The sequence below is a fragment of the Nerophis ophidion genome, linkage group LG16 (assembly GCF_033978795.1).
Source record: "Nerophis ophidion isolate RoL-2023_Sa linkage group LG16, RoL_Noph_v1.0, whole genome shotgun sequence".
Taxonomy (NCBI): domain Eukaryota; kingdom Metazoa; phylum Chordata; class Actinopteri; order Syngnathiformes; family Syngnathidae; genus Nerophis; species Nerophis ophidion.
In genome coordinates this window covers 52,020,295-52,042,137 of record NC_084626.1, presented here as the reverse complement: position 1 = coordinate 52,042,137, position 21,843 = coordinate 52,020,295, and the positions used below count along the sequence as shown (strand labels likewise).

The window sequence follows — 21,843 nt, the reverse complement described above, 5'->3', positions numbered from 1 at the left end:
GGTGTATTAGTGCCCAAGGCATGGGTAACTTACACATCTGTGAAGGCACCATTAATACTAAAAGGTACATACAGCAACATATGTTAAGCTATCATGGACGCCCCTGCTTATTTCAGCAAGACAATGCCAAGCCACGTGTTTACAACAGCGTGGCTTCGTAGTAAAAGAGTGCGGGTACTAGACTGGCCTGCTCGTAGTCCAGACCGGTCTCCCATTGAAAATGTGTGGCGCATTATGAATATCACAACGGAGACTGCGGACTGTTGAACAACTTAAGCTGTACATCAAGCAAGAACGGGAAATAATTCCACCTGAAAATTGTCAGAAATGTGACAAAGTCCAGCACGTGTGATGGTATGGGGGTGTATTAGTGCCCAAGACATGGGTAACTTACACATGTGTGATGGTATGGGGGTGTATTAGTGCCCAAGGCATGGGTAACTTACACATGTGTGATGGTATGGGGGTGTATTAGTGCCCAAGACATGGGTAACTTACACATGTGTGATGGTATGGGGGTGTATTAGTGCCCAAGGCATGGGTAACTTACACATCTGTGAAGGCACCATTAATACTAAAAGGTACATACAGCAACATATGTTAAGCTATCATGGACGCCCCTGCTTATTTCAACAAGACAATGCCAAGCCACGTGTTTACAACAGCGTGGCTTCGTAGTAAAAGAGTGCGGGTACTAGACTGGCCTGCTTGTAGTCCAGACCTGTCTCCCATTGAAAATGTGTGGCGCATTATGAATCCTAAAATACCACAACGGAGACCACGGACTGTTGAGCAACTTAAACTGTACATCAAGCAAGAACGGGAAATGATTCCACCTGAAAAGCTTCAAAAAATGTGACAAAAGCCAGCATGTGTGATGGTATGGGGGTGCATTAGTGACCAAGGCATGGGTAACTTACACATGTGTGATGGTATGGGGGTGTATTAGTGCCCAAGGCATGGGTAACTTACACATGTGTGATGGTATGGGGGTGTATTAGTGCCCAAGGCATGGGTAACTTACACATCTGTGAAGGCACCATTAATACTAAAAGGTACATACAGCAACATATGTTAAGCTATCATGGACGCCCCTGCTTATTTCAGCAAGACAATGCCAAGCCACATGTTTACAACAGCGTGGCTTCGTAGTAAAAGAGTGCGGGTACTAGACTGGCCTGCTTGTAGTCCAGACTTGTCTCCCATTGAAAATGTGTGGCGCATTATGAATATCACAACGGAGACCCCGGACTGTTGAACAACTTAAGCTGTACATCAAGCAAGAACGGGAAATAATTCCACCTGAAAATTTTCAAAAATGTGCCAAAGTCCAGCATGTGTGATGGTATGGGGGTGTATTAATGCCCAAAGGCATGGGTAACTTACACATGTGTGATGGTATGGGGGTGTATTAGTGCCCAAGACATGGGTAACTTACACATGTGTGATGGTATGGGGGTGTATTAGTGCCCAAGGCATGGGTAACTTACACATCTGTGAAGGCACCATTAATACTAAAAGGTACATACAGCAACATATGTTAAGCTATCATGGACGCCCCTGCTTATTTCAGCAAGACAATGCCAAGCCACGTGTTTACAACAGCGTGGCTTCGTAGTAAAAGAGTGCGGGTACTAGACTGGCCTGCCTGTAGTCCAGACCTGTCTACCATTGAAAATGTGTGGCGCATTATGTGTCTGCTTGTAAGTACTCTGTGTGTGTGTGCGCTGCCAAACATGCTCCTCTGCTCCTAAAACCAGTGGCACTTCATAGCTTACCAAAGTCGTACTAAAACATTTGATAGATTTGGAGCGCTGGGGTCGCTGGATCCTATCTTAGCTGCGTTGCAGACGGAAGGCAGTGTACACTCTGGACAAGTCTCACATGTAAAATGTTGGTGCTGTGTACTTCAGTCATATTGCCGTCTACACGTATTTCTAATGTGTGACTGCCATCCTGTTGCAGTCTACACGTACCTCTTATGTGTGACTGCCATCTACTGGTCACACTTATCTTGTCAACATGTACCAAATACAATAGCTTCGAGGTCGGTAGGCAAAACCGAAATTATTCCGTACATTCGGTGCACCGAATAATAAGGCCCACTGTCGAGTTTTGAGAAAATAAAAGGATTTTAAGTGCGCCTTATAGTCCGTAAAATACGGTATGTTTACTTTTTTCTACTGTTTTATGTGTGTGTGTGTGTGTACATAACCACCCATTCCAGACAATATTAGACACACACTCACCTACCTCTTATCATTTCAGGATCAATAACTATAATAGGGTGAAAATTTTTGCTGCATGCTTTGAATGGGAAATAGTATTGCCATCTGGTGGACAAATACAGTACAGCAGTCTGAATAGAACACCGAACATAAAGGATTGGTCATAGTAACAAAAGTGTAGGTTTGTGAGTTGTTTTGACAATTTGGCTAATCGTTTAAAAAAAAAATAATAATAATATGGGTATTAAAATACCACCAGAAATGTTTCACAATATTCCAAGTCTCCTAAATAGTTTTTGTTGAGAGTCATGGTTGTCGTCTTTCACTCGAACCTGCTCAACAGAAGGCACTGTGTGTAACTTTCTCCCACGGGACATGTTCCAGCCCCCAGACGAGGACTAATAAAGACTTTTGGACGGATAATCACGGAAGTGGAAATAGTCACTCACAGTGTGGGTGTCGGTAAGCACAACCAAAATGATTCCGTACATTTGGCGCACCGCCGGGTTTTGAGAAAATGAAAGGATTTTAAGTGCGCCTTATGTCCTTAAAATACAGTATTTACTTTTTTCTACCATTTTATGTGAGGGGGGAATTTTATTTGACATAATCACCATTCTAAACAATATTAAACACACTCCATCCATCCATTCCTACCGCTTATTCCCTTTTGGTGTCTGGCGCCTATCTCAGCTACAATCGGGCGGAAGGCCTGGTACACCCTGGACAAGTTTTCACCTCATCGCAGGACCAACACAGACAGACAGACAACATTCACACTAACATACCTCTTATCATTTCAGGATCAATAACTATAGCTCGGTATAGCTCGGTTGGTAGAGTGGCCGTGCCAGCAACTTGAGGGTTCCAGGTTCGATCCCGCCATTCTAGTCACTGCCGTTGTGTCCTTGGGCAAGACACTTTACCTCCCTGCTCCCAGTGCCACCCACACTGGTTTAAATGTAACTTAGATATTGAGTTTCACTATGTAAAAGCGCTTTGAGTCACTAGAGAAAAGCGCTCTATAAGTATAATTCACTTCACTTATAATAGGGTGAAAATTCTTGCTGCATGCTTTAAATGGGAAATAGCATTGCCATCTGGTGGACAAATACAGTACAGCAGTCTGAATAGAGGATTGGTCATAGTACCTAAAATGTTGTTTTTTGTGTTGTGTCGACAATTTGGCTCATCGTTTTTAAAAAAAAAGGATCCCTCCATCCATTTCCTACCGCTTATTCCCTTTTGGGGTCGTGGGGGGCGCTGGCGCCTATCTCAGCTACAATCGGGCGGAAGGCGGGGTACACCCTGGACAAGTCGCCACCTCATCGCAGGACCAACACAGATAGACAGACAACATTCACACTCACATACCTCTTATCATTTCAGGATCAATTACTATAATAGGGTGAAAATTCTTGCTGCATGCTTTAAATGGGAAATAGTATTGCCATCTGGTGGACAAATACAGTACAGCAGTCTGAATAGAGGATTGGTCATAGTAACTAAAGTGTTGGTTTTTGTGTTGTGTGGACAATTTGGCTCATCGTTTTAAAAAAAAAACAGGATTCATCCATCCATTTCCTACCGCTTATTCCCTTTTGGGGTCGTGGGGGGCGCTGGCGCCTATCTCAGCTACAATCGGGCGGAAGGCGGGGTACACCCTGGACAAGTCGCCACCTCATCGCAGGACCAACACAGACAGACAGACAACATTCACACTCACATACCTCTTATCATTTCAGGATCAATTACTATAATCGGGTGAAAATTCTTGCTGCATGCTTTAAATGGGAAATAGCATTGCCATCTGGTGGACAAATACAGTACAGCAGTCTGAATAGAGGATTGGTCATAGTAACTAAAGTGTTGGTTTTTGTGTTGTGTTGACAATTTGGCTCATCGTTTTAAATAAAAAAAAGGATATGGGTATTAAAAAAATAATGAACATAATTATAACACGCACTGCCTAGTTTTGAGAAAACGAAAGGATTTTAAGTGTGCCTTAGGGTCCGGAAAAACACGGTCTGTAAAACACAATACATATTGTATTGTCTGTTATTGGATTGTTGTACCGCTACAAAGTGTCTCGCATGGTGGCTGCCAGCTGTTGAAGAGTATCTGTGTGAAACACTCAATAATAAATCTCTCAGTGGGTGTTTGACCTACCGGAGACAGATAGTGCCAGTAAATCTGGGATGCCATAGAGAATGAAGCTCACAAGGCCAAACACGACTGACTCCCTGATATCAGACTCGCAAAATAGGCAAACGATCTTGGTGGGGTAAAGACTTGCGGCGAAACGTACCGGCAGATTGTCTCCGGTCTGGAAGAGGTTGTAAGGATAGAGGATCCGCTCATAGTGGGCCCGCAGGTGTGAGCCCACTGCCTTGCCTGACGCAAAGCCCATCTTGATGGAGATTTTAGTCCAGCGGCGGTCTCGGCACACGGCATCGAAGCCTCCCTCCTCGTTCACCAGCTGAAGGACAGAGCAATCATTTTTTTTAAAATGGCCTTACCTTCATGTGTGGAAAAAACAACCTTGACGGAATTTGCAGGCACCTTGTTGAGCTGGTACAGATCTAGAATCTTCCTTTCCACGTGGGGAATTTTCAGGGTGCAGCCTTGGAGCTCCCAAAACTTTGCTATTTGATCCAGGAAGTTGAGTTTCACTCTGGTCTGAGCCTAAAACGTTGAGAATTACAATCAGGCATTCTTCAGCACGTGTAAATGACAAGTAGTGCACAATACTTGCAATGGGGAACTGCACTTTTTTGGAATATTGCTTAATGTTCACAATCATTATGTACAAATAGGAGTTGGGAAAACTGTTAGATGTAAATATAAACAGAATACAATGATTTGCAAATCCTTTTCAACTCATATTCAATTGAATGCACTACAAAGACAAGATATTTGATGTTCAAACTTTATTTTTTCTTTGCAAATAATAATTAACTTAGAATTTCATGGCTGCAACACGTGCCAAAGTAGTTGGGAAAGGGCATGTTCACCACTGTGTTACATCACTTTTTCTTTTAACAACACTCAAACGTTTGGGAACTGAGGGGGCCACATTTTTGAAGCTTTTCAGGTGTAATTTTTTCCCATTTTTGCTTGATGTGCAGCTTAAGTTGTTCAACAGTCAGGGGGCTCTGTTTTCGTATTTTTGGCTTCAAAATTTTCAGTAGGGGACAGGTCTGGACTACAGGCAGGCCAGCGTAGTACCCGGAGTCTTTTACTATGAAGCCACGTTGTAACACGTGGTGTGGCATTGTCTTGCTAAAATAAGCAGGGGCGTCCATGATAACGTTGCTTGAATGACAACATATGTTGCTCCAAAACTTGTATGTACCTTCCAGCATTAATGGTGCCTTCACAGATGTGTAAGTTACCCATGCCTTGGGCACTAATGCACCCCCATACCATCACACATGCTGGCTTTTACACTTTGCCCCTATAACAATCCGGATGTTTTTTTTCCTCTTTGTTCCGGAGGACACCACGTCCACAGTTTCCAAAGATAATTTGAAATGTGGACTCGTCAGACCACAGAACACTTTTCCACTTTGCATCAGTCCATCTTAGACGATCTCGGGCCCAAAGACGCCGGCGGCGTTTGTGGAAGTTGTTGGTAAATGGCTTTTGCTTTGCATAGTAGCGCTTTAACTTGCACTTACAGCTGTAGTGACAAACTTTATTTAGTGACAGAGTCCATGTGGTGATATCCTTTAGAGATTGATGTCGGTTTTTCATACAGTGCCGTCTGAGGGATGGAAGGTCACGGTCATTCAATGTTGGTTTCCGGCCATGCCGCTTACGTGGAGTGATTTCTCCAGATTCTCTGAACCTTTCGATGATATTATGGAGCGTAGATGTTGAAATCCCTAAATTTCTTGCAATTGCACTTTGAGAAACGTTCTTAAACTGTTTGACTATTTGCTCACACAGTTGTGGACAAAGGGGTGCACATTTTTTGGGAAGCTGTGTTTATAGCCAATCACGGCACCGACCTGTTATTAGCCTGCACACCTGTGGGATGTTCCAAATAAGTGTTAGATGAGCATTCCTCAACTTTATCAGTATTTATTGCCACCTTTCCCAACTTCTTTGTCACGTGTTGCTGGCATCAAATTCTAAAGTTAATGATTATTTGCAAAAAAAAAAATGTTTATGAGTTTGAACATCAAATATGTTGTCTTTGTAGCATATTCAACTGAATATGGCTTGAAAAGGATTTGCAAATCATTGTATTCTGTTTATATTTACATCCAACACAATTTCCCAACTCATATGGAAACGGGGTTTGCAAGACCAGAACACCGTTTTTATGCTTTATAACTCAAAAATAATACGATCAAAAGTCTGCTTACAATATTTTGCCAATAAAGCCTTTAAAAACATCCAAAAGCCTCCATCAAGGTTTATATACATGATGTAAGTATATATGTAATGTAGTAATATTTATAATAACATGTAATATATACATGATGTAAGTATATATGTAATATTTACATAATTTTTTGATGTAGTAACATTCATAACAACATGTAATATTTACATATTTTCATCATATTGTAAGTATATATTTAATGTAGTAACATTCATAATAACATGTAATATTTACATATTTTCATTATATTGTAAGTATATATGTAATATAATAACATAATATGTAATATGTACATATTTTCATTATACTGTAATATATAAATGATGTAAGTGTACATTTAATGTAGTAACATTCATAATAACATGTAATATTTACATATTTTTCATACATACTTTAAAAATCGTATATAAGACCTTTTATGAGATTTTTGGAGAATATTAGACATTTTAAGATCTTAAATTATTGGATTAAAGACTATTTATTAGACTTTTTAGGACCCCGTGGATATCCATTTAACGTTAGCGCCTATAATAACAATATTGTTAATACTGGGTTCATATTCAAGTCATGAAATGTAAATAGAAACTGAAGTTTAATGTAAGTTTAATGTTAACGCAAATGAAAACTGAAGTTAATGCATGTTTCAAATAAAAGTAACGCCAATAGATTTTTAAGACTTTTCAAAATCAATAAGACCTTTCATGAGATTTTAGGGGAATTTTTTTGACATTTTAAGGTCTTAAATTATTGGATTTAAGACTTTTTTTTTGTTTTTAAGACCCTTGCGGATACTCTGTTAAAGGGGAACATTATCACAATTTCAAAAGGGTTAAAAACAATAAAAATCAGTTCCCAGTGGCTTGTTGTATTTTTTGAAGTTTTTTCAAAATTTTACCGGTCTCGGAATATCCCTAAATAAAGCTTTAAAGTGCCTTATTTTCGGCTCTCTGCGAAGACACTGGCCATTTCCCTGTGACGTCACACAGTGCTGCCAATGTAAACAAACAATGGGAATACCACAGCAAGATATAGCGACACTACCTCGGATTCAAACTCGGATTTCAGCGCCTTAAGCGATTCAACAGATTACGCATGTATTGAAACAGATGGTTGGGAGTATGAAAATATTGAAGAAGAAACTGAAGCTATTGAGCGAATAGCTATTGACGCGACTCATAGCCAGAGCATGGCCGAATAGCTGCGTTAGCATCGCCGGTAAAATGCGCGGACCAAACGATCAGGACTTTCGCATCTTTTGACACTGGAGCAACTTAAATCCGTCGATTGGTAAGTGTTTGTTTCGCATTAAATGTGGGTGGGAGGAAACGTAATATAGTTACAAATGTATCTACAGGTTATCCATACATCTCTGTGCCATGTCTGCTTTAGCACCGCCGGTAAATAGCATGTTGGCATCGATTAGCTGGCAGTCAACATCAACAAAACTCACCTTTGTGATTTCGTTGACTATCGTTGCAAATGCACATGCAGGTTATCCATACATCTCAATGGGGGTCTGGCGGCAGACACTTTCGCTTCTTCGGGCCAGTGGTGCAACTTGAATCCCTCCCTGTTAGTGTTGTTACACCCTCCGACAACACACCCACCAGGCATGATGTCTCCAAGGTTCCAAAAAATAGTCAAAAAAACGGAAAATAACAGAGCTGAGACCCGGTGTTTGTAATGTGTTGAAAATGAAAATGGTGGGTGTGTTACCTCGGCGACGTCACATTCTGACGTCATCGCCTCCAGCGCGATAAACAGAAAGGCGTTTAATTTGCCAAAATTCACCCATTTAGAGTTCGGAAATCGGTTAAAAAAATAGATGGTCTTTTTTCTGCACCATCAAGGTATATATTGACGCTTACATAGGTTTGGTGATAATGTTCCCCTTTAACGTTAGCGCCTATAATAACAATATTGTTAATACTGGGTTCATATTCAAGTCATGAATTGTAAATGGAAACTGAAGTTTAATGTGAGTTTAATATAAGTTTAATGTAAAGGTAAACTGAAGTTTATGCATGTCTTAAATAAAAGTAACGTCAATAGATTTTTAAGACCTTTCAAAATCGTATACAAGACCTTTTATATATTTTTGCAGAGTTCTAGACATTTTAAGGTCTTAAATTATTAGATTTAAGACTAGACTTTTTAAGACCCCACAAAAGGCTACCCTCTTAACGTTAGCGCTTATAATAACAATATCATTAATATCTGGTTCAAATTCAAGTCATGAAATGTGAATGGAGTTTTGTTATTTAGAGGGCTCTGTGAGCGGAATAGAGGAGCTCCCATGGTCTCCATTGTAAGATGATTTTTATTCAGTTAGAATGCAATAAAGAAAGAGAAACATCCATCCATCCATCCATCCATCATCTTCCGCTTATCCGAGGTCGGGTCGCGGGGGCAACAGCCTAAGCAGGGAAGCCCAGACTTCCCTCTCCCCAGCCACTTCGTCTAGCTCTTCCTGGGGGATCCCGAGGCGTTCCCAGGCCAGCCGGGAGACATAGTCTTCCCAACGTGTCCTGGGTCTTCCCCGTGGCCTCCTACCGGTTGGACGTGCCCTAAACACCTCCCTAGGGAGGCGTTCGGGTGGCATCCTGACCAGATGCCCGAACCACCTCATCTGGCTCCTCTCGATGTGAAGGAGCAGCGGCTTTACTTTGAGTTCCTCCCGGATGGCAGAGCTTCTCACCCTATCTCTAAGGGAGAGACCCAAACTCATTTGGGCCGCTTGTACCCGTGATCTTATCCTTTCGGTCAAGACCCAAAGCTCATGACCATAGGTGAGGATGGGAACGTAGATCGACCGGTAAATTGAGAGCTTTGCCTTCCGGCTCAGCTCCTTCTTCACCACAACAGATCGGTACAACGTCCGCATTACTGAAGACGCCGCACCGATCCGCCTGTCGATCTCACCATCCACTCTTCCCTCACTCGTGAACAAGACTCCTAGGTACTTGAACTCCTCCACTTGGGGCAGGGTCTCCTCCCCAACCCGGAGATGGCACTCCACCCTTTTCCGGGCGAGAACCATGGACTCGGACTCGGAGGTGCTGATTCTCATTCCGGTCGCTTCACACTCGGCTGCGAACCGATCCAGCGAGAGCTGAAGATCCCGGTCAGATGAAGCCATCAGGACCACATCATCTGCAAAAAGCAGAGACCTAATCCTGCAGTCACCAAACCGGAACCCCTCAACGCCTTGACTGCACCTAGAAATTCTGTCCATAAAAGTTATGAACAGAATGGGTGACAAAGGACAGCCTTGGCGGAGTCCAACCCTCACTGGAAATGTGTTCGACTTACTGCCGGCAATGCGGACCAAGCTCTGGCACTGATCATACAGGGAGTGGACCACAATAAGACAGTCCGATACCCCATACTCTCTGAGCACTCCCCACAGGACTTCCCGAGGGACACGGTCGAATGCCTTCTCCAAAGAGAAACATGTGTTCTTGTTTTTCATAAAGATTGTAAATTGTAGGCAAAATTCCACCCCAAAAAGTGCAGTTCCCCTTTCATGTGAATCTATAGACAACAACACGTACCTCCAACTCATTCAGCCTTTGAATGCGTGGTGTGAACTTCAATCGGTCAACATCACAAGCAAATGGAGGTTGCCATTCCTTTTGAAAAAAAAACAAAACAATGAATGGCACACACAAAACACACATTTCATCTTTTTGCATTTCAATAGAGTTCATGTGCAACACCGGACAAAATAATACTGTTATATTTACAAAGCTTTACTAAACAATTGTAACTATACCAGTGTGTACATCTGTATACCACTGGCAAAATGAGCAATAGTGGGCGTAACACAAGTGTAACTGTTACTACACCGTGACATACCACACTGCATGCAACACACCACACAACTTCCTGCATCAATCTATTGTTAGCAATAAGACACTCAGAAAAAAGAAGCTGACATGGACATGCGACATGTGCCCACACACACTTACGTATTTCTTACCTTCTTGAGACCTCTGAAAAATTCCTACCTATTTAGGACCACCCTTTCTAGATTTGTATCTACAACATTATTAATATATACAGTGCGGGCCAAAAGTTTGGACCCACCACATCTCATTCAACCTTCCTCTTGTGTTAGCTTTCTGTTACCATCTCTTATGTTAACGGGTCGGTTTTGACCCATGTCTTAAATCAGCTGTAAAATACACTAAAAACAATTATCTATCATCCAATTTGTTTCTCATCTCTTGGTTACCTCGTTAGGCTTCCTTATCCTTGAAAATATTGGTTTTAATAGTTTTGGTTTGGGCCGTTGGGCCTTTTTTTGTCAGTATACCCCTCGATTTCAATTTTTAAAAATGGTAAAACGAACCTCAAGAGAATCATATAAATAAAAAAAAAGGTTGTTGTGTTACCTAACTATTACTAAGGGGTATTAGAACACATCTCTTAAATAAATGTGTTTTATTTATTTTTTCATTTTAAGAATTTTAACTATAGTTACATCTATGGTGTTACAGGTCAATTTCGACCCATATATATTTACTTCAAGAAAAAGGCTGAAAACGTATTTTTTTCAGCAACAGAAATTCAACATCAAACAAACAACAACCAACAACCAATCAAGCAAATGAAACCAAGAGAAATAGATTACTAGTTCCAAAACTAATAAAAAAACAAAATCAGAGAGGCAAAAAGTGACACTTTTAGTGTCCGTCTTTTGTTTGTTTTTGTACAGGATAACAAGGTAAAATGAGAATCCACTAAAGCTCACATGATTGGGAGAGGAGCTGGCTGTCAGTGTGTTCAGTTTTGGCTCTTATCATTGCTTTATCATCTTATTTTTATAACTGGGTCGAAACCGACCCTAACAACACCAAGGGCATAATTTCTACCAGAGCATTTTATAATTTAGTGAAAAAAATTAAAATGTTTTATTTTGTTGACAAAGAGGTTCCTGACAAAGTCAAAAAGCTTTGATGCAAAAAAATAAATGTATGTGGTGTTTTTATGCATTTAAAAACTAAAACGGGTCGTGCCGACCCTAACACAAGTTAATGTGTTTTCTCAATTTTCATGACTATTGGAGATTGTCATAAAACATCAATCAATCAATCAATCAATGATTATTTATATAGCCCAAAATCACTAGTGTCTCAAAGGGCTGCACAAACCACAACACAAACCACAACGCACAACGACATCCTCGGTAGAGCCCACATAAGCGCGAGGAAAACTAATATTTATATGAGCAATTCAAGTTAAAAAAGTGTGAGTTAACCCAGAATTATCCTTAGCTCAAATCAAAATTGGATTAAAATAAATTTCAGAACTAAAAAAATGCCTAATGAACATTTGGCAGTAAAAAAGCAAGGAATTAAACAACGCATCTTTGTGTTATTTTCGTGGATAAAAGAGCAACCGTTTCGTCTATTGTGATAAAAGGCTCCCTTTTCTCCATAAACAGTTGGCCACCGATCACGTAGCTGTGTCAGACTAGTGCAAAGCAAGCTTAAAAAAAACGCATTATTGCATTTAACTACAGTAAAAAGTGGATTTTATCAAGTTATTAGAACAAGTGGTTTAATTAATGACAATAGCCCAAAAAAAAAACATACTACTTTACGGCCCGAATGTAAACAATTTCCATAATTTTTGTCAAATAAACCCACTGAATATTTAAATACCATCTAGATATGGTATGATGCAGCTTGTTCGACACCTCAATCACAGAATTAGTTGAGTCAGTTTACTATTGACTATAATAAACCCTTCCTGTTGTCACTTTAGGGACTGATTTGCCAATGAAAATTTGGCCTTTTAATAATCCAAACAAATCCAACAATTACATCATATATATTCCAGACATTAACAATGGATTCAGGCTAATAATGTCAATGATGCAAGCACAATTCCATTTCTATTTGACATTTTTTGTTCAATTATTAGGCACATTAAGCGTGGACACACCCTTGACAAAGCAGTGGCTAACACAATGCATGGTAAATGTGGGTTGATCTTAAACAAACTTGTGTTAAAAAACTAATATTGATATGACCAATTCAAGTTAGAAAAGTGCGAGTTAACGCAGACTTACTCAGTTTAAATAAAAATTGGATTAAAATCAATTTGAGGCCTAAATAAATGCTTAATACACATTCAGTAAAACAATGCTTCTTTGTGTTATTTTCGTAAATAAAAGAGCAACTGTTCGTCTAAACAGTTGGCCACTGATCACATAGCTGTGTCAGATTAGTGCAAAATAAGCTTTAAAAAAAAAACATCTTATTGTATTTAACTTAAATAAAAAGTGGAATTTATAGAGTTATTAGAACAAGTGGTTAAATTAACGACAATAGTCCAAAAAACAAAACAAAAAATCGTACTACTTTAAAGGCCTGAACAATTTCCATTATTTTTGTCAAATAAACCCACTGAATATTTAAATATCATCTAAATATGGTATGATGCAGTGTGTTCGACACCTCAATCACAGAATTAGTTTGATTCAGTTTACTATTGACTATAATAAACCCTTCTTGTTGTCATTTTAGCGACTGAGTTGCCAATGCAAATTTGGCCTCTTAATAATCCAAACAAATCCAAGATATTCCAAACATTAACAATGGATTCAGACTAATAATGTCAATGATGCAAGCACAAATCCATTTCAATTTGACATTTTTGTTCAATTATTAGGCAAATTAAGCGTGGACACACCCTTGACAAAGCAGTGGCTAACACAATGCATGGTAAATGTGGGTTGATCTTGACAAACAATGACTTTGTGTTTAAAAACTAATATTTATATGACCAATTCAAGTTAGAAAAGTGTGAGTTAACGCAGAATTATCCTCAGTTTAAATCAAATTGGATTAAGATAAATTTTGGGCCTAAAAAAATGCTTAATACACATTTATCTATAAAAAAGCAAGGAATAAAACAATGCTTCTTTGTGTTATTTTCGTAAATAAAAGAGCAACCGTTGTGTCTATTGTGATAAAAGGCTCCCAAACAGTTGGCCACCGATCACGTAGCTGTGTCAGACTAGTGCAAAGTAAGCTTTAAAAAAAACGTCTTATTGCATTTAACTACAATAAAAAGTGGATTTTATCGAGTTATTAGAACAAGTGGTTAAATCAACGAATATAGTCCAAAAAATAACATACTACCTTACGGCCCGAATGTCAACAATTTCCATTATTTTTGTCAAATAAACCCACTGAATATTTAAATACCATCTAGATATGGTATGATGCAGCCTGTTCGACAACTCAATCACAGAATTAGTTTGATTCAGTTTACTATTGACTATATTAAACCCTTCCTGTTGTCACTTTAGGGACTGAGTTGCCAATGCAAATTTGGCCTTTTAATAATCCAAACAAATCCAACAATTACATCTTATATATTGCAGATATTAACAATGGATTCAGACTAATAATGTCAATGATGCAAGCACAAATCCATTTAAATTAAATTTTTTGTTCAATTATTAGGCAAATTAAGCGTGGACACACCCTTGACAAAGCAGTGGCTAACACAATGCATGGTAAATGTGGGTTGATCTTGACAAACAATGAATTTGTCTTTAAAAACTAATATTTATATGACAAATTCAAGTTAGAAAAGTGCGAGTTAATGCAGAATTATCCCCAGCTTAAATCAAAATTGGATTAAAATACACTTGAGGCCTAAAAAAACGCTTGATACACATTTAGCAGTAAAAAGCAAGGAATAAAACAATGTTTCTTTGTGTTATTTTTGTAAATAAAAGAGCAACCGTTGTGTCTATTGTGATAAAAGGCTCCCAAACAGTTGGCCACCGATCATGTAGCTGTGTCTGACTAGTACAAAGTAAGCTTTAAAAAAAACGTCTTATTGCATTTAACTACAATAAAAAGTGGATTTTATCAAGTTATTAGAACAAGTGGTTAAACTAACGACAATAGTCCAAAAAAACATACTACTTTACGGCCCGAATGTCAACAATTTCCATTATTTTTGTCAAATAAACCCACTGAATATTTAAATACCATCTAGATATGGTATGATGCAGCTTGTTTTACAACTCAATCACAGAATTAGTTTGATTCAGTCTACTATTGACTATAATAAACCCTTGTTGTCACTTTAGGGACTGAGTTGCCAATGCAAATTTGGCCTTTTAATAATCCAAACAAATCCAACAATTACATCTTATATATTGCAGATATTAACAATGGATTCAGACTAATAATGTCAATGATGCAAGCACAAATCCATTTAAATTTGATTTTTTGTTCAATTATTAGGCAAATTAAGCGTGGACACACCCTTCACAAAGCAGTGGCTAACACAATGCATGGTAAATGTGGGTTGATCTTGACAAGCAATGACTTTGTCTTTAAAAACTAATATTTATATGACAAATTCAAGTTAGAAAAGTGCAAGTTAATGCAGAATTATCCCCAGCTTAAATCACAATTGGATTAAAATACACTTGAGGCCTGAAAAAACGCTTAATACACATTTAGCAGTAAAAAGCAAGGAATAAAACAATGTTTCTTTGTGTTATTTTCGTAAATAAAAGAGCAACCGTTGTGTCTATTGTGATAAAAAGTTCCCTTTTCTCACAGTTGGCCACCGATCACGTAGCTGTGTCTGACTAGTGCAAAGTAAGCTTGAAAAAACCGTCTTATCGCATTTAACTACAATAAAAAGTGGATTTTATCGAGTTATTAGAACAAGTGGTTAAATTAACGAATATAGTCCAAAAAAAAACATACTACTTACGGCCCGAATGTAAACAATTTCCATTATTTTTGTCAAATAAACCCACTGAATATTTAAATACCATCTAGATATGGTATGATGCAGCTTGTTCTACAACTCAATCACAGAATTAGTTTGATTCAGTTTACTATTGACTATAATAAACCCTTGTTGTCATTTTAGGGACTGATTTGCCAATGCAAATTTGGCCTTTTAATAATCCAAACAAATCCAACAATTACATCATATATATTCCAGACATTAACAATGGATTCAGGCTAATAATGTCAATGATGCAAGCACAATTCCATTTAAATTTGATTTTTTTGTTCAATTATTAGGCAAATTAAGCGTGGACACACCCTTGACAAAGCAGTGGCTAACAATGCATGGTAAATGTGGGTTGATCTTGACAAACAATGAATTTGTCTTTAAAAACTAATATTTATATGACAAATTCAAGTTGGAAAAGTGCGAGTTAATGCAGAATTATCCCCAGCTTAAATAAAAATTGGATTAAAATCGATTTCAAGCCTAAAAAAACGCTTAATACACATTTAGCAGTAAAAACAAGGAATAAAACAATGTTTCTTTGTGTTATTTTCGTAAATAAAAGAGCAACCGTTGTGTCTATTGTGATAAAAGGCTCCCTTCTCTCCATAAACAGTTGGCCACTGATCACGTAGCTGTGTCAGACTAGTGCAAAGTAAGCTTAAAAAAAAACGTCTTATTGCATTTAAATACAATAAAAAATGGATTTTATCGAGTTATTAGAACAAGTGGTTAAATTATACACAATAGTCGAAAAAAAAACATACTACTTTACGGCCCGAATGTCAACAATTTCCTTAATTTTTGTCAAATAAACCCACTGAATATTTAAATACCATCTAGATATGGTATGATGCAGCTTGTTCTACAACTCAATCACAGAATTAGATTGATTCTGTTTACTATTGACTATAATAAACCCTTGATGTCACTTTAGGGACTGAGTTGCCAATGCAAATTTGGCCTTTTAATAATCCAAACAAATCCAACAATTAAATCATATATATTGCAGACATTAACAATGGATTCAGGCTAATAATGTCAATGATGCAAGCACAATTCCATTTCTATTTGACATTTTTTGTCTCCATTATTAGACACATTAAGCGTGGACACACCCTTGACAAAGCAGTGGCTAACAATGCATGGTAAATGTGGGTTGATCTTGACAAACAATGACTGTGTTTAAAAACTAATATTTATATGACAAATTGAAGTTAGAAAAGTGTGAGTTAACGCAGAACTATCCTCAGTTTAAATCAAATTGGATTAAAATAAATTTTGGGCCTAAAAAAATGCTTAATACACATTTATCTATAAAAAAGCAAGGAATAAAACAATGTTTCTTTGTGTTATTTTCGTAAATAAAAGAGCAACCGTTGTGTCTATTGTGATAAAAGGCTCCCTTTTCTCCATAAACAGTTGGCCACCGATCACGTAGCTGTGTCAGACTAGTGCAAAGTAAGCTTAAAAAAAACGTCTTATTGCATTTAACTACAATAAAAAGTGGATTTTTATCGAGTTATTAGAACAAGTGGTTAAATTAACGACAATAGCCCAGAAAAAAACTACTACTTTACGTTTCGAATGTCAACAATTTCAATTATTTTAGTCACATAAAACCCCACCGGATATTTAAATACCATCTAGATATGGTATGATGCAGCTTGTTCTACAACTCAATCACAGAATTAGTTTGATTCAGTCTACTATTGACTATAATAAACCCTTTTTGTCATTTTAGGGACTGATTTGCCAATGCAAATTTGGTCTCTTAATAATTCAAACAAATCCAACAATTACATCATATATATTGCAGACATTAACAATGGATTCAGACTAATAATGTCAATGATGCAAGCACAATTCCATTTAAATTTGATTTTTTGTTTAATTATTAGGCAAATTAAGCGTGGACACACCCTTGACAAAGCAGTGGCTAACAATGCATGGTAAATGTGGGTTGATCTTTACAAACGGTGAATGTGTGTTTAAAAACTAATATTTATATGACAAATTCAAGTTAGAAAAGTGTGAGTTAACGCAGAATTATCCCCATCTTAAATAAAAATTGGATTAAAATCAATTTCAAGCCTAAAAAAATACTTAATACACATTCAGCAGTAAAAAAGCAAGGAATAAAACAATGCTTCTTTGTATTATTTTCGTAAATAAAAGAGCAACCGCTTCGCCTATTGTGATAAAAGGCTCCCTTTTCTCCATAAACAGTTGGCCACCGATCACGTAGCTGTGTCAGACTAGTGCAAAGTAAGCTTTAAAAAAACTTCTTATTGCATTTAACTACAATAAAAAGTGGATTTTCATCGAGTTATTAGAACAAGTGGTTAAATTAACGATAATAACCCAGAAAAAAACTACTACTTTATGTCCCGAATGTCAACAATTTCAATTATTTTAGTCACATAAAACCCCCACCGGATATTTAAATACCATCTAGATATGGTATGATGCAGCTTGTTTTACAACTCAATCACAGAATTAGTTTGATTCAGTTTACTATTGACTATAATAAACCCTTGTTGTCACTTTAGGGACTGATTTGCCAATGCAAATTTGGCCTTTTAATAATCCAAACAAATCCAACAATTACATCTTATATATTGCAGATATTAACAATGGATTCAGACTAATGTCAATGATGCAAGCACAAATCCATTTAAATTAGATTTTTTGTTCAATTATTAGGCAAATTAAGCGTGGACACACCCTTGACAAAGCAGTGGCTAACAATGCATGGTAAATGTGGGTTTATCTTTACAAACGATCAATTTGTGTTTAAAAACTAATATTTATATGACAAATTGAAGTTATAAAAGTGCGAGTTAACCCAGAATTATTCCCATCTTAAATCAAAATTAGATTAAAATACATTTCAGGCCTAAAAAAACGCTTAATACACATTTAGCAGTAAAAAGCAAGGAATAAAACAATGTTTCTTTGTGTTATTTTCGTAAATAAAAGAGCAACTGTTGTGTCTATTGTGATAAAAGGCTCCCTTTTCTCCATAAACAGTTGGCCACCGATCATGTAGCTGTGTCAGACTAGTGCAAAGTAAGCTTAAAAAAAAACGTCTTATTGCATTTAACTACAATAAAAAGTGGATTTTATCGAGTTATTAGAACAAGTGGTTAAACTAACGACAATAGTCCAAAAAATAACATACTACTTTACGGCCCGAATGTAAACAGTTTCCATTATTTTTGTCAAATAAACCCACTGAATATTTAAATACCATCTAGATATGGTATGATGCAGCTTGTTTTACAACTCAATCACAGAATTAGTTTGATTCAGTTTACTATTGACTATAATAAACCCTTGTTGTCACTTTAGGGACTGATTTGCCAATGAAAATTTGGCCTTTTAATAATCCAAACAAATCCAACAATTACATCATATATATTGCAGATATTAACAATGGATTCAGACTAATAATGTCAATGATGCAAGCACAAATCCATTTAAATTTGATTTTTTGTTCAATTATTAGGCAAATTAAGCGTGGACACACCCTTGACAAAGCAGTGGCTAACAATGCATGGTAAATGTGGGTTGATCTTGACAAACAATGAATTTGTCTTTAAAAACTAATATTTATATGACCAATTCAAGTTAGAAAAGTGCGAATTAATGCAGAATTATACCCAGCTTAAATAAAAATTGGATTAAAATACACTTGAGGCCTGAAAAAAACGCTTAATACACATTTAGCAGTAAAAAGCAAGGAATAAAACAATGTTTCTTTGTGTTATTTTTGTAAATAAAAGAGCAACCGTTGTGTCTATTGTGATAAAAGGCTCCCTTTTCTCCATAAACAGATGGCCACCGATCACGTAGCTGTGTCAGACTAGTGCAAAGTAAGCTTAAAAAAACCTTCTTATTGCATTTAACTACAATAAAAAGTGGATTTTATCGAGTTATTAAAAACAAGTGGTTAAATTCTCGACGATAGTCCAAAAAAAAACAACATACTACTTTACGACCCAAATGTAAACAATTATTATTTTTGCATTTATTTACACTAAAAAGGCAGCTTTTTAAAATTTAACAAATGGTTGAGTAGAATAAGCAAATGTTTGAGAGTTGAAGACGTTAGTAAGTGTTTATTTTGACGGACTGCAGCGAGGCGACAGTGAACGCAACACAGCTCTCGCTCAGGCTGACAATCCAAACTCCGCCATGTTGAAACGTCTAAAAACACAACTTTGAGGGCGACTTAAGGCTTCCTTCCTCGTCCGCGGCGGCCGCCACACGGACGGTGCGGGAGGGACGGAGGCTTACCGGCGGAGGTCGGACTTTGCAGATGCCAGTTTTCTCGGCGATGGGCCGTATTTTGTTAATGTAAGCAAAAGGGTCGGCGAATTCCTCCCAGCTGGGCTCAAAGACAGGACACTCCGGGGGAGGAAGGAACTCATTCGGCTGAGCTTGACTCATTCTTGCATCTTTTCCGTGGCGGCCGCTGGGGATTGTGTTGCCCGTCGACGCTGCTTTATTTCCCCTCGATGTGTTGCCTTTGAATCGCAGCTTTCAGTCGGCGTCCATTCTCCACTCATTCAACTCAAAGAGAATTATCTAGTTGGAAGCGATTGGGCGAGAGACGGCGGGGGGAAGGTGTGCTTCCGCTCCGAAAAGTAGAGACCCAGAAATGACTTCTTACGAGCTGATATTCTCTCGCGTCACCTTCAACATTTACACAGAAATAATGTTTACATATTATTTAACACATTTACACAGAAATAATGTTTACATATCATTTAACACATTTACACAGAAATAATGTTTACATATCATTTAACACAATTACACAGAAATAATGTTTACATATCATTTAACACAATTACACAGAAATAATGTTTACATATCATTTAACACAATTACACATAATGTTTACATATCATTGATATCATTTAACACAATTACACATAAATAATGTTGACATATTGATATAATTTAACACAATTACACATAATAATGTTTACATATCATTTGACAAAATTACACATAATGTTTACATATCATTTAACACAATTACACATAAATAATGTTTACATATTGATATCATTTAACACAATTACACATAAATAATGTTTACATATCATTGATATCATTTAACACAATTACACATAAATGTTGACATATCATTGATATCATTTAACACAATTACACATAAATGTTGACATATCATTGATATCATTTAACACAATTACACATAAATGTTGACATATCATTGATATCATTTAACACAATTACACATAAATAATGTTTACATATCATTGATATCATTTAACACAATTACACATAATGTTTACATATCATTGATATCATTTAACACAATTACACATAATGTTTACATATCATTGATATCATTTAACACAATTACACATAATGTTTACATATCATTGATATCATTTAACACAATTACACATAAATAATGTTTACATATTTATATCATTTAACAAAATTACACATGTTTACATATCATTGATATCATTTAACACAATTACACATAAATGTTGACATATCATTGATATCATTTAACACAATTACACATAATGTTTACATATCATTGATATCATTTAACACAATTACACATAAATAATGTTTACATATCATTGATATCATTTAACACAATTACACATAAATAATGTTTACATATCATTGATATCATTTAACACAATTACACATAAATGTTGACATATCATTGATATCATTTAACACAATTACACATAATGTTTACATATCATTGATATCATTTAACACAATTACACATAAATAATGTTTACATATCATTGATATCATTTAACACAATTACACATAAATGTTGACATATCATTGATATCATTTAACACAATTACACATAATGTTTACATATCATTGATATCATTTAACACAATTACACATAATGTTTACATATCATTGATATCATTTAACACAATTACACATAATGTTTACATATCATTGATATCATTTAACACAATTACACATAATGTTTACATATCATTGATATCATTTAACACAATTACACATAAATAATGTTTACATATTTATATCATTTAACAAAATTACACATGTTTACATATCATTGATATCATTTAACACAATTACACATAAATAATGTTTACATATCATTGATATCATTTAACACAATTACACATAAATAATGTTTACATATCATTGATATCATTTAACACAATTACACATAAATAATGTTTACATATCATTGATATCATTTAACACAATTACACATACATAATGTTTACATATTGATATCATTTAACACAATTACACATTATGTTGACATATCATTGATATAATTTAAACATAAATAATGTTTACCTATCATTGATATCATTTAACACAATTACACATTATTTTGACATATCATTGATATCATTTAACTGAATTACACATAAT

General features: G+C 36.4%; 1 protein-coding gene across 1 annotated transcript in view; it reads right to left on the bottom strand.

Annotated features, from left to right (window-relative positions):
- Positions 1 to 20,046, bottom strand: part of kdm5ba (lysine demethylase 5Ba) — an 85,766-nt gene extending 65,720 nt beyond the window's left edge. The window contains exons 1-4 of the mRNA XM_061875487.1: positions 19,711 to 20,046; positions 10,176 to 10,253; positions 4,791 to 4,913; positions 4,537 to 4,707 (exon numbers count right to left, since the gene is read on the bottom strand). Coding sequence (XP_061731471.1) covers positions 4,537 to 4,707; positions 4,791 to 4,913; positions 10,176 to 10,253; positions 19,711 to 19,863 — 525 coding nt within the window. The 5' untranslated portion in view covers positions 19,864 to 20,046. The remainder of the gene's footprint in view (positions 1 to 4,536; positions 4,708 to 4,790; positions 4,914 to 10,175; positions 10,254 to 19,710) is intronic.
- Between the last annotated feature and the right edge of the window lie 1,797 nt (positions 20,047 to 21,843).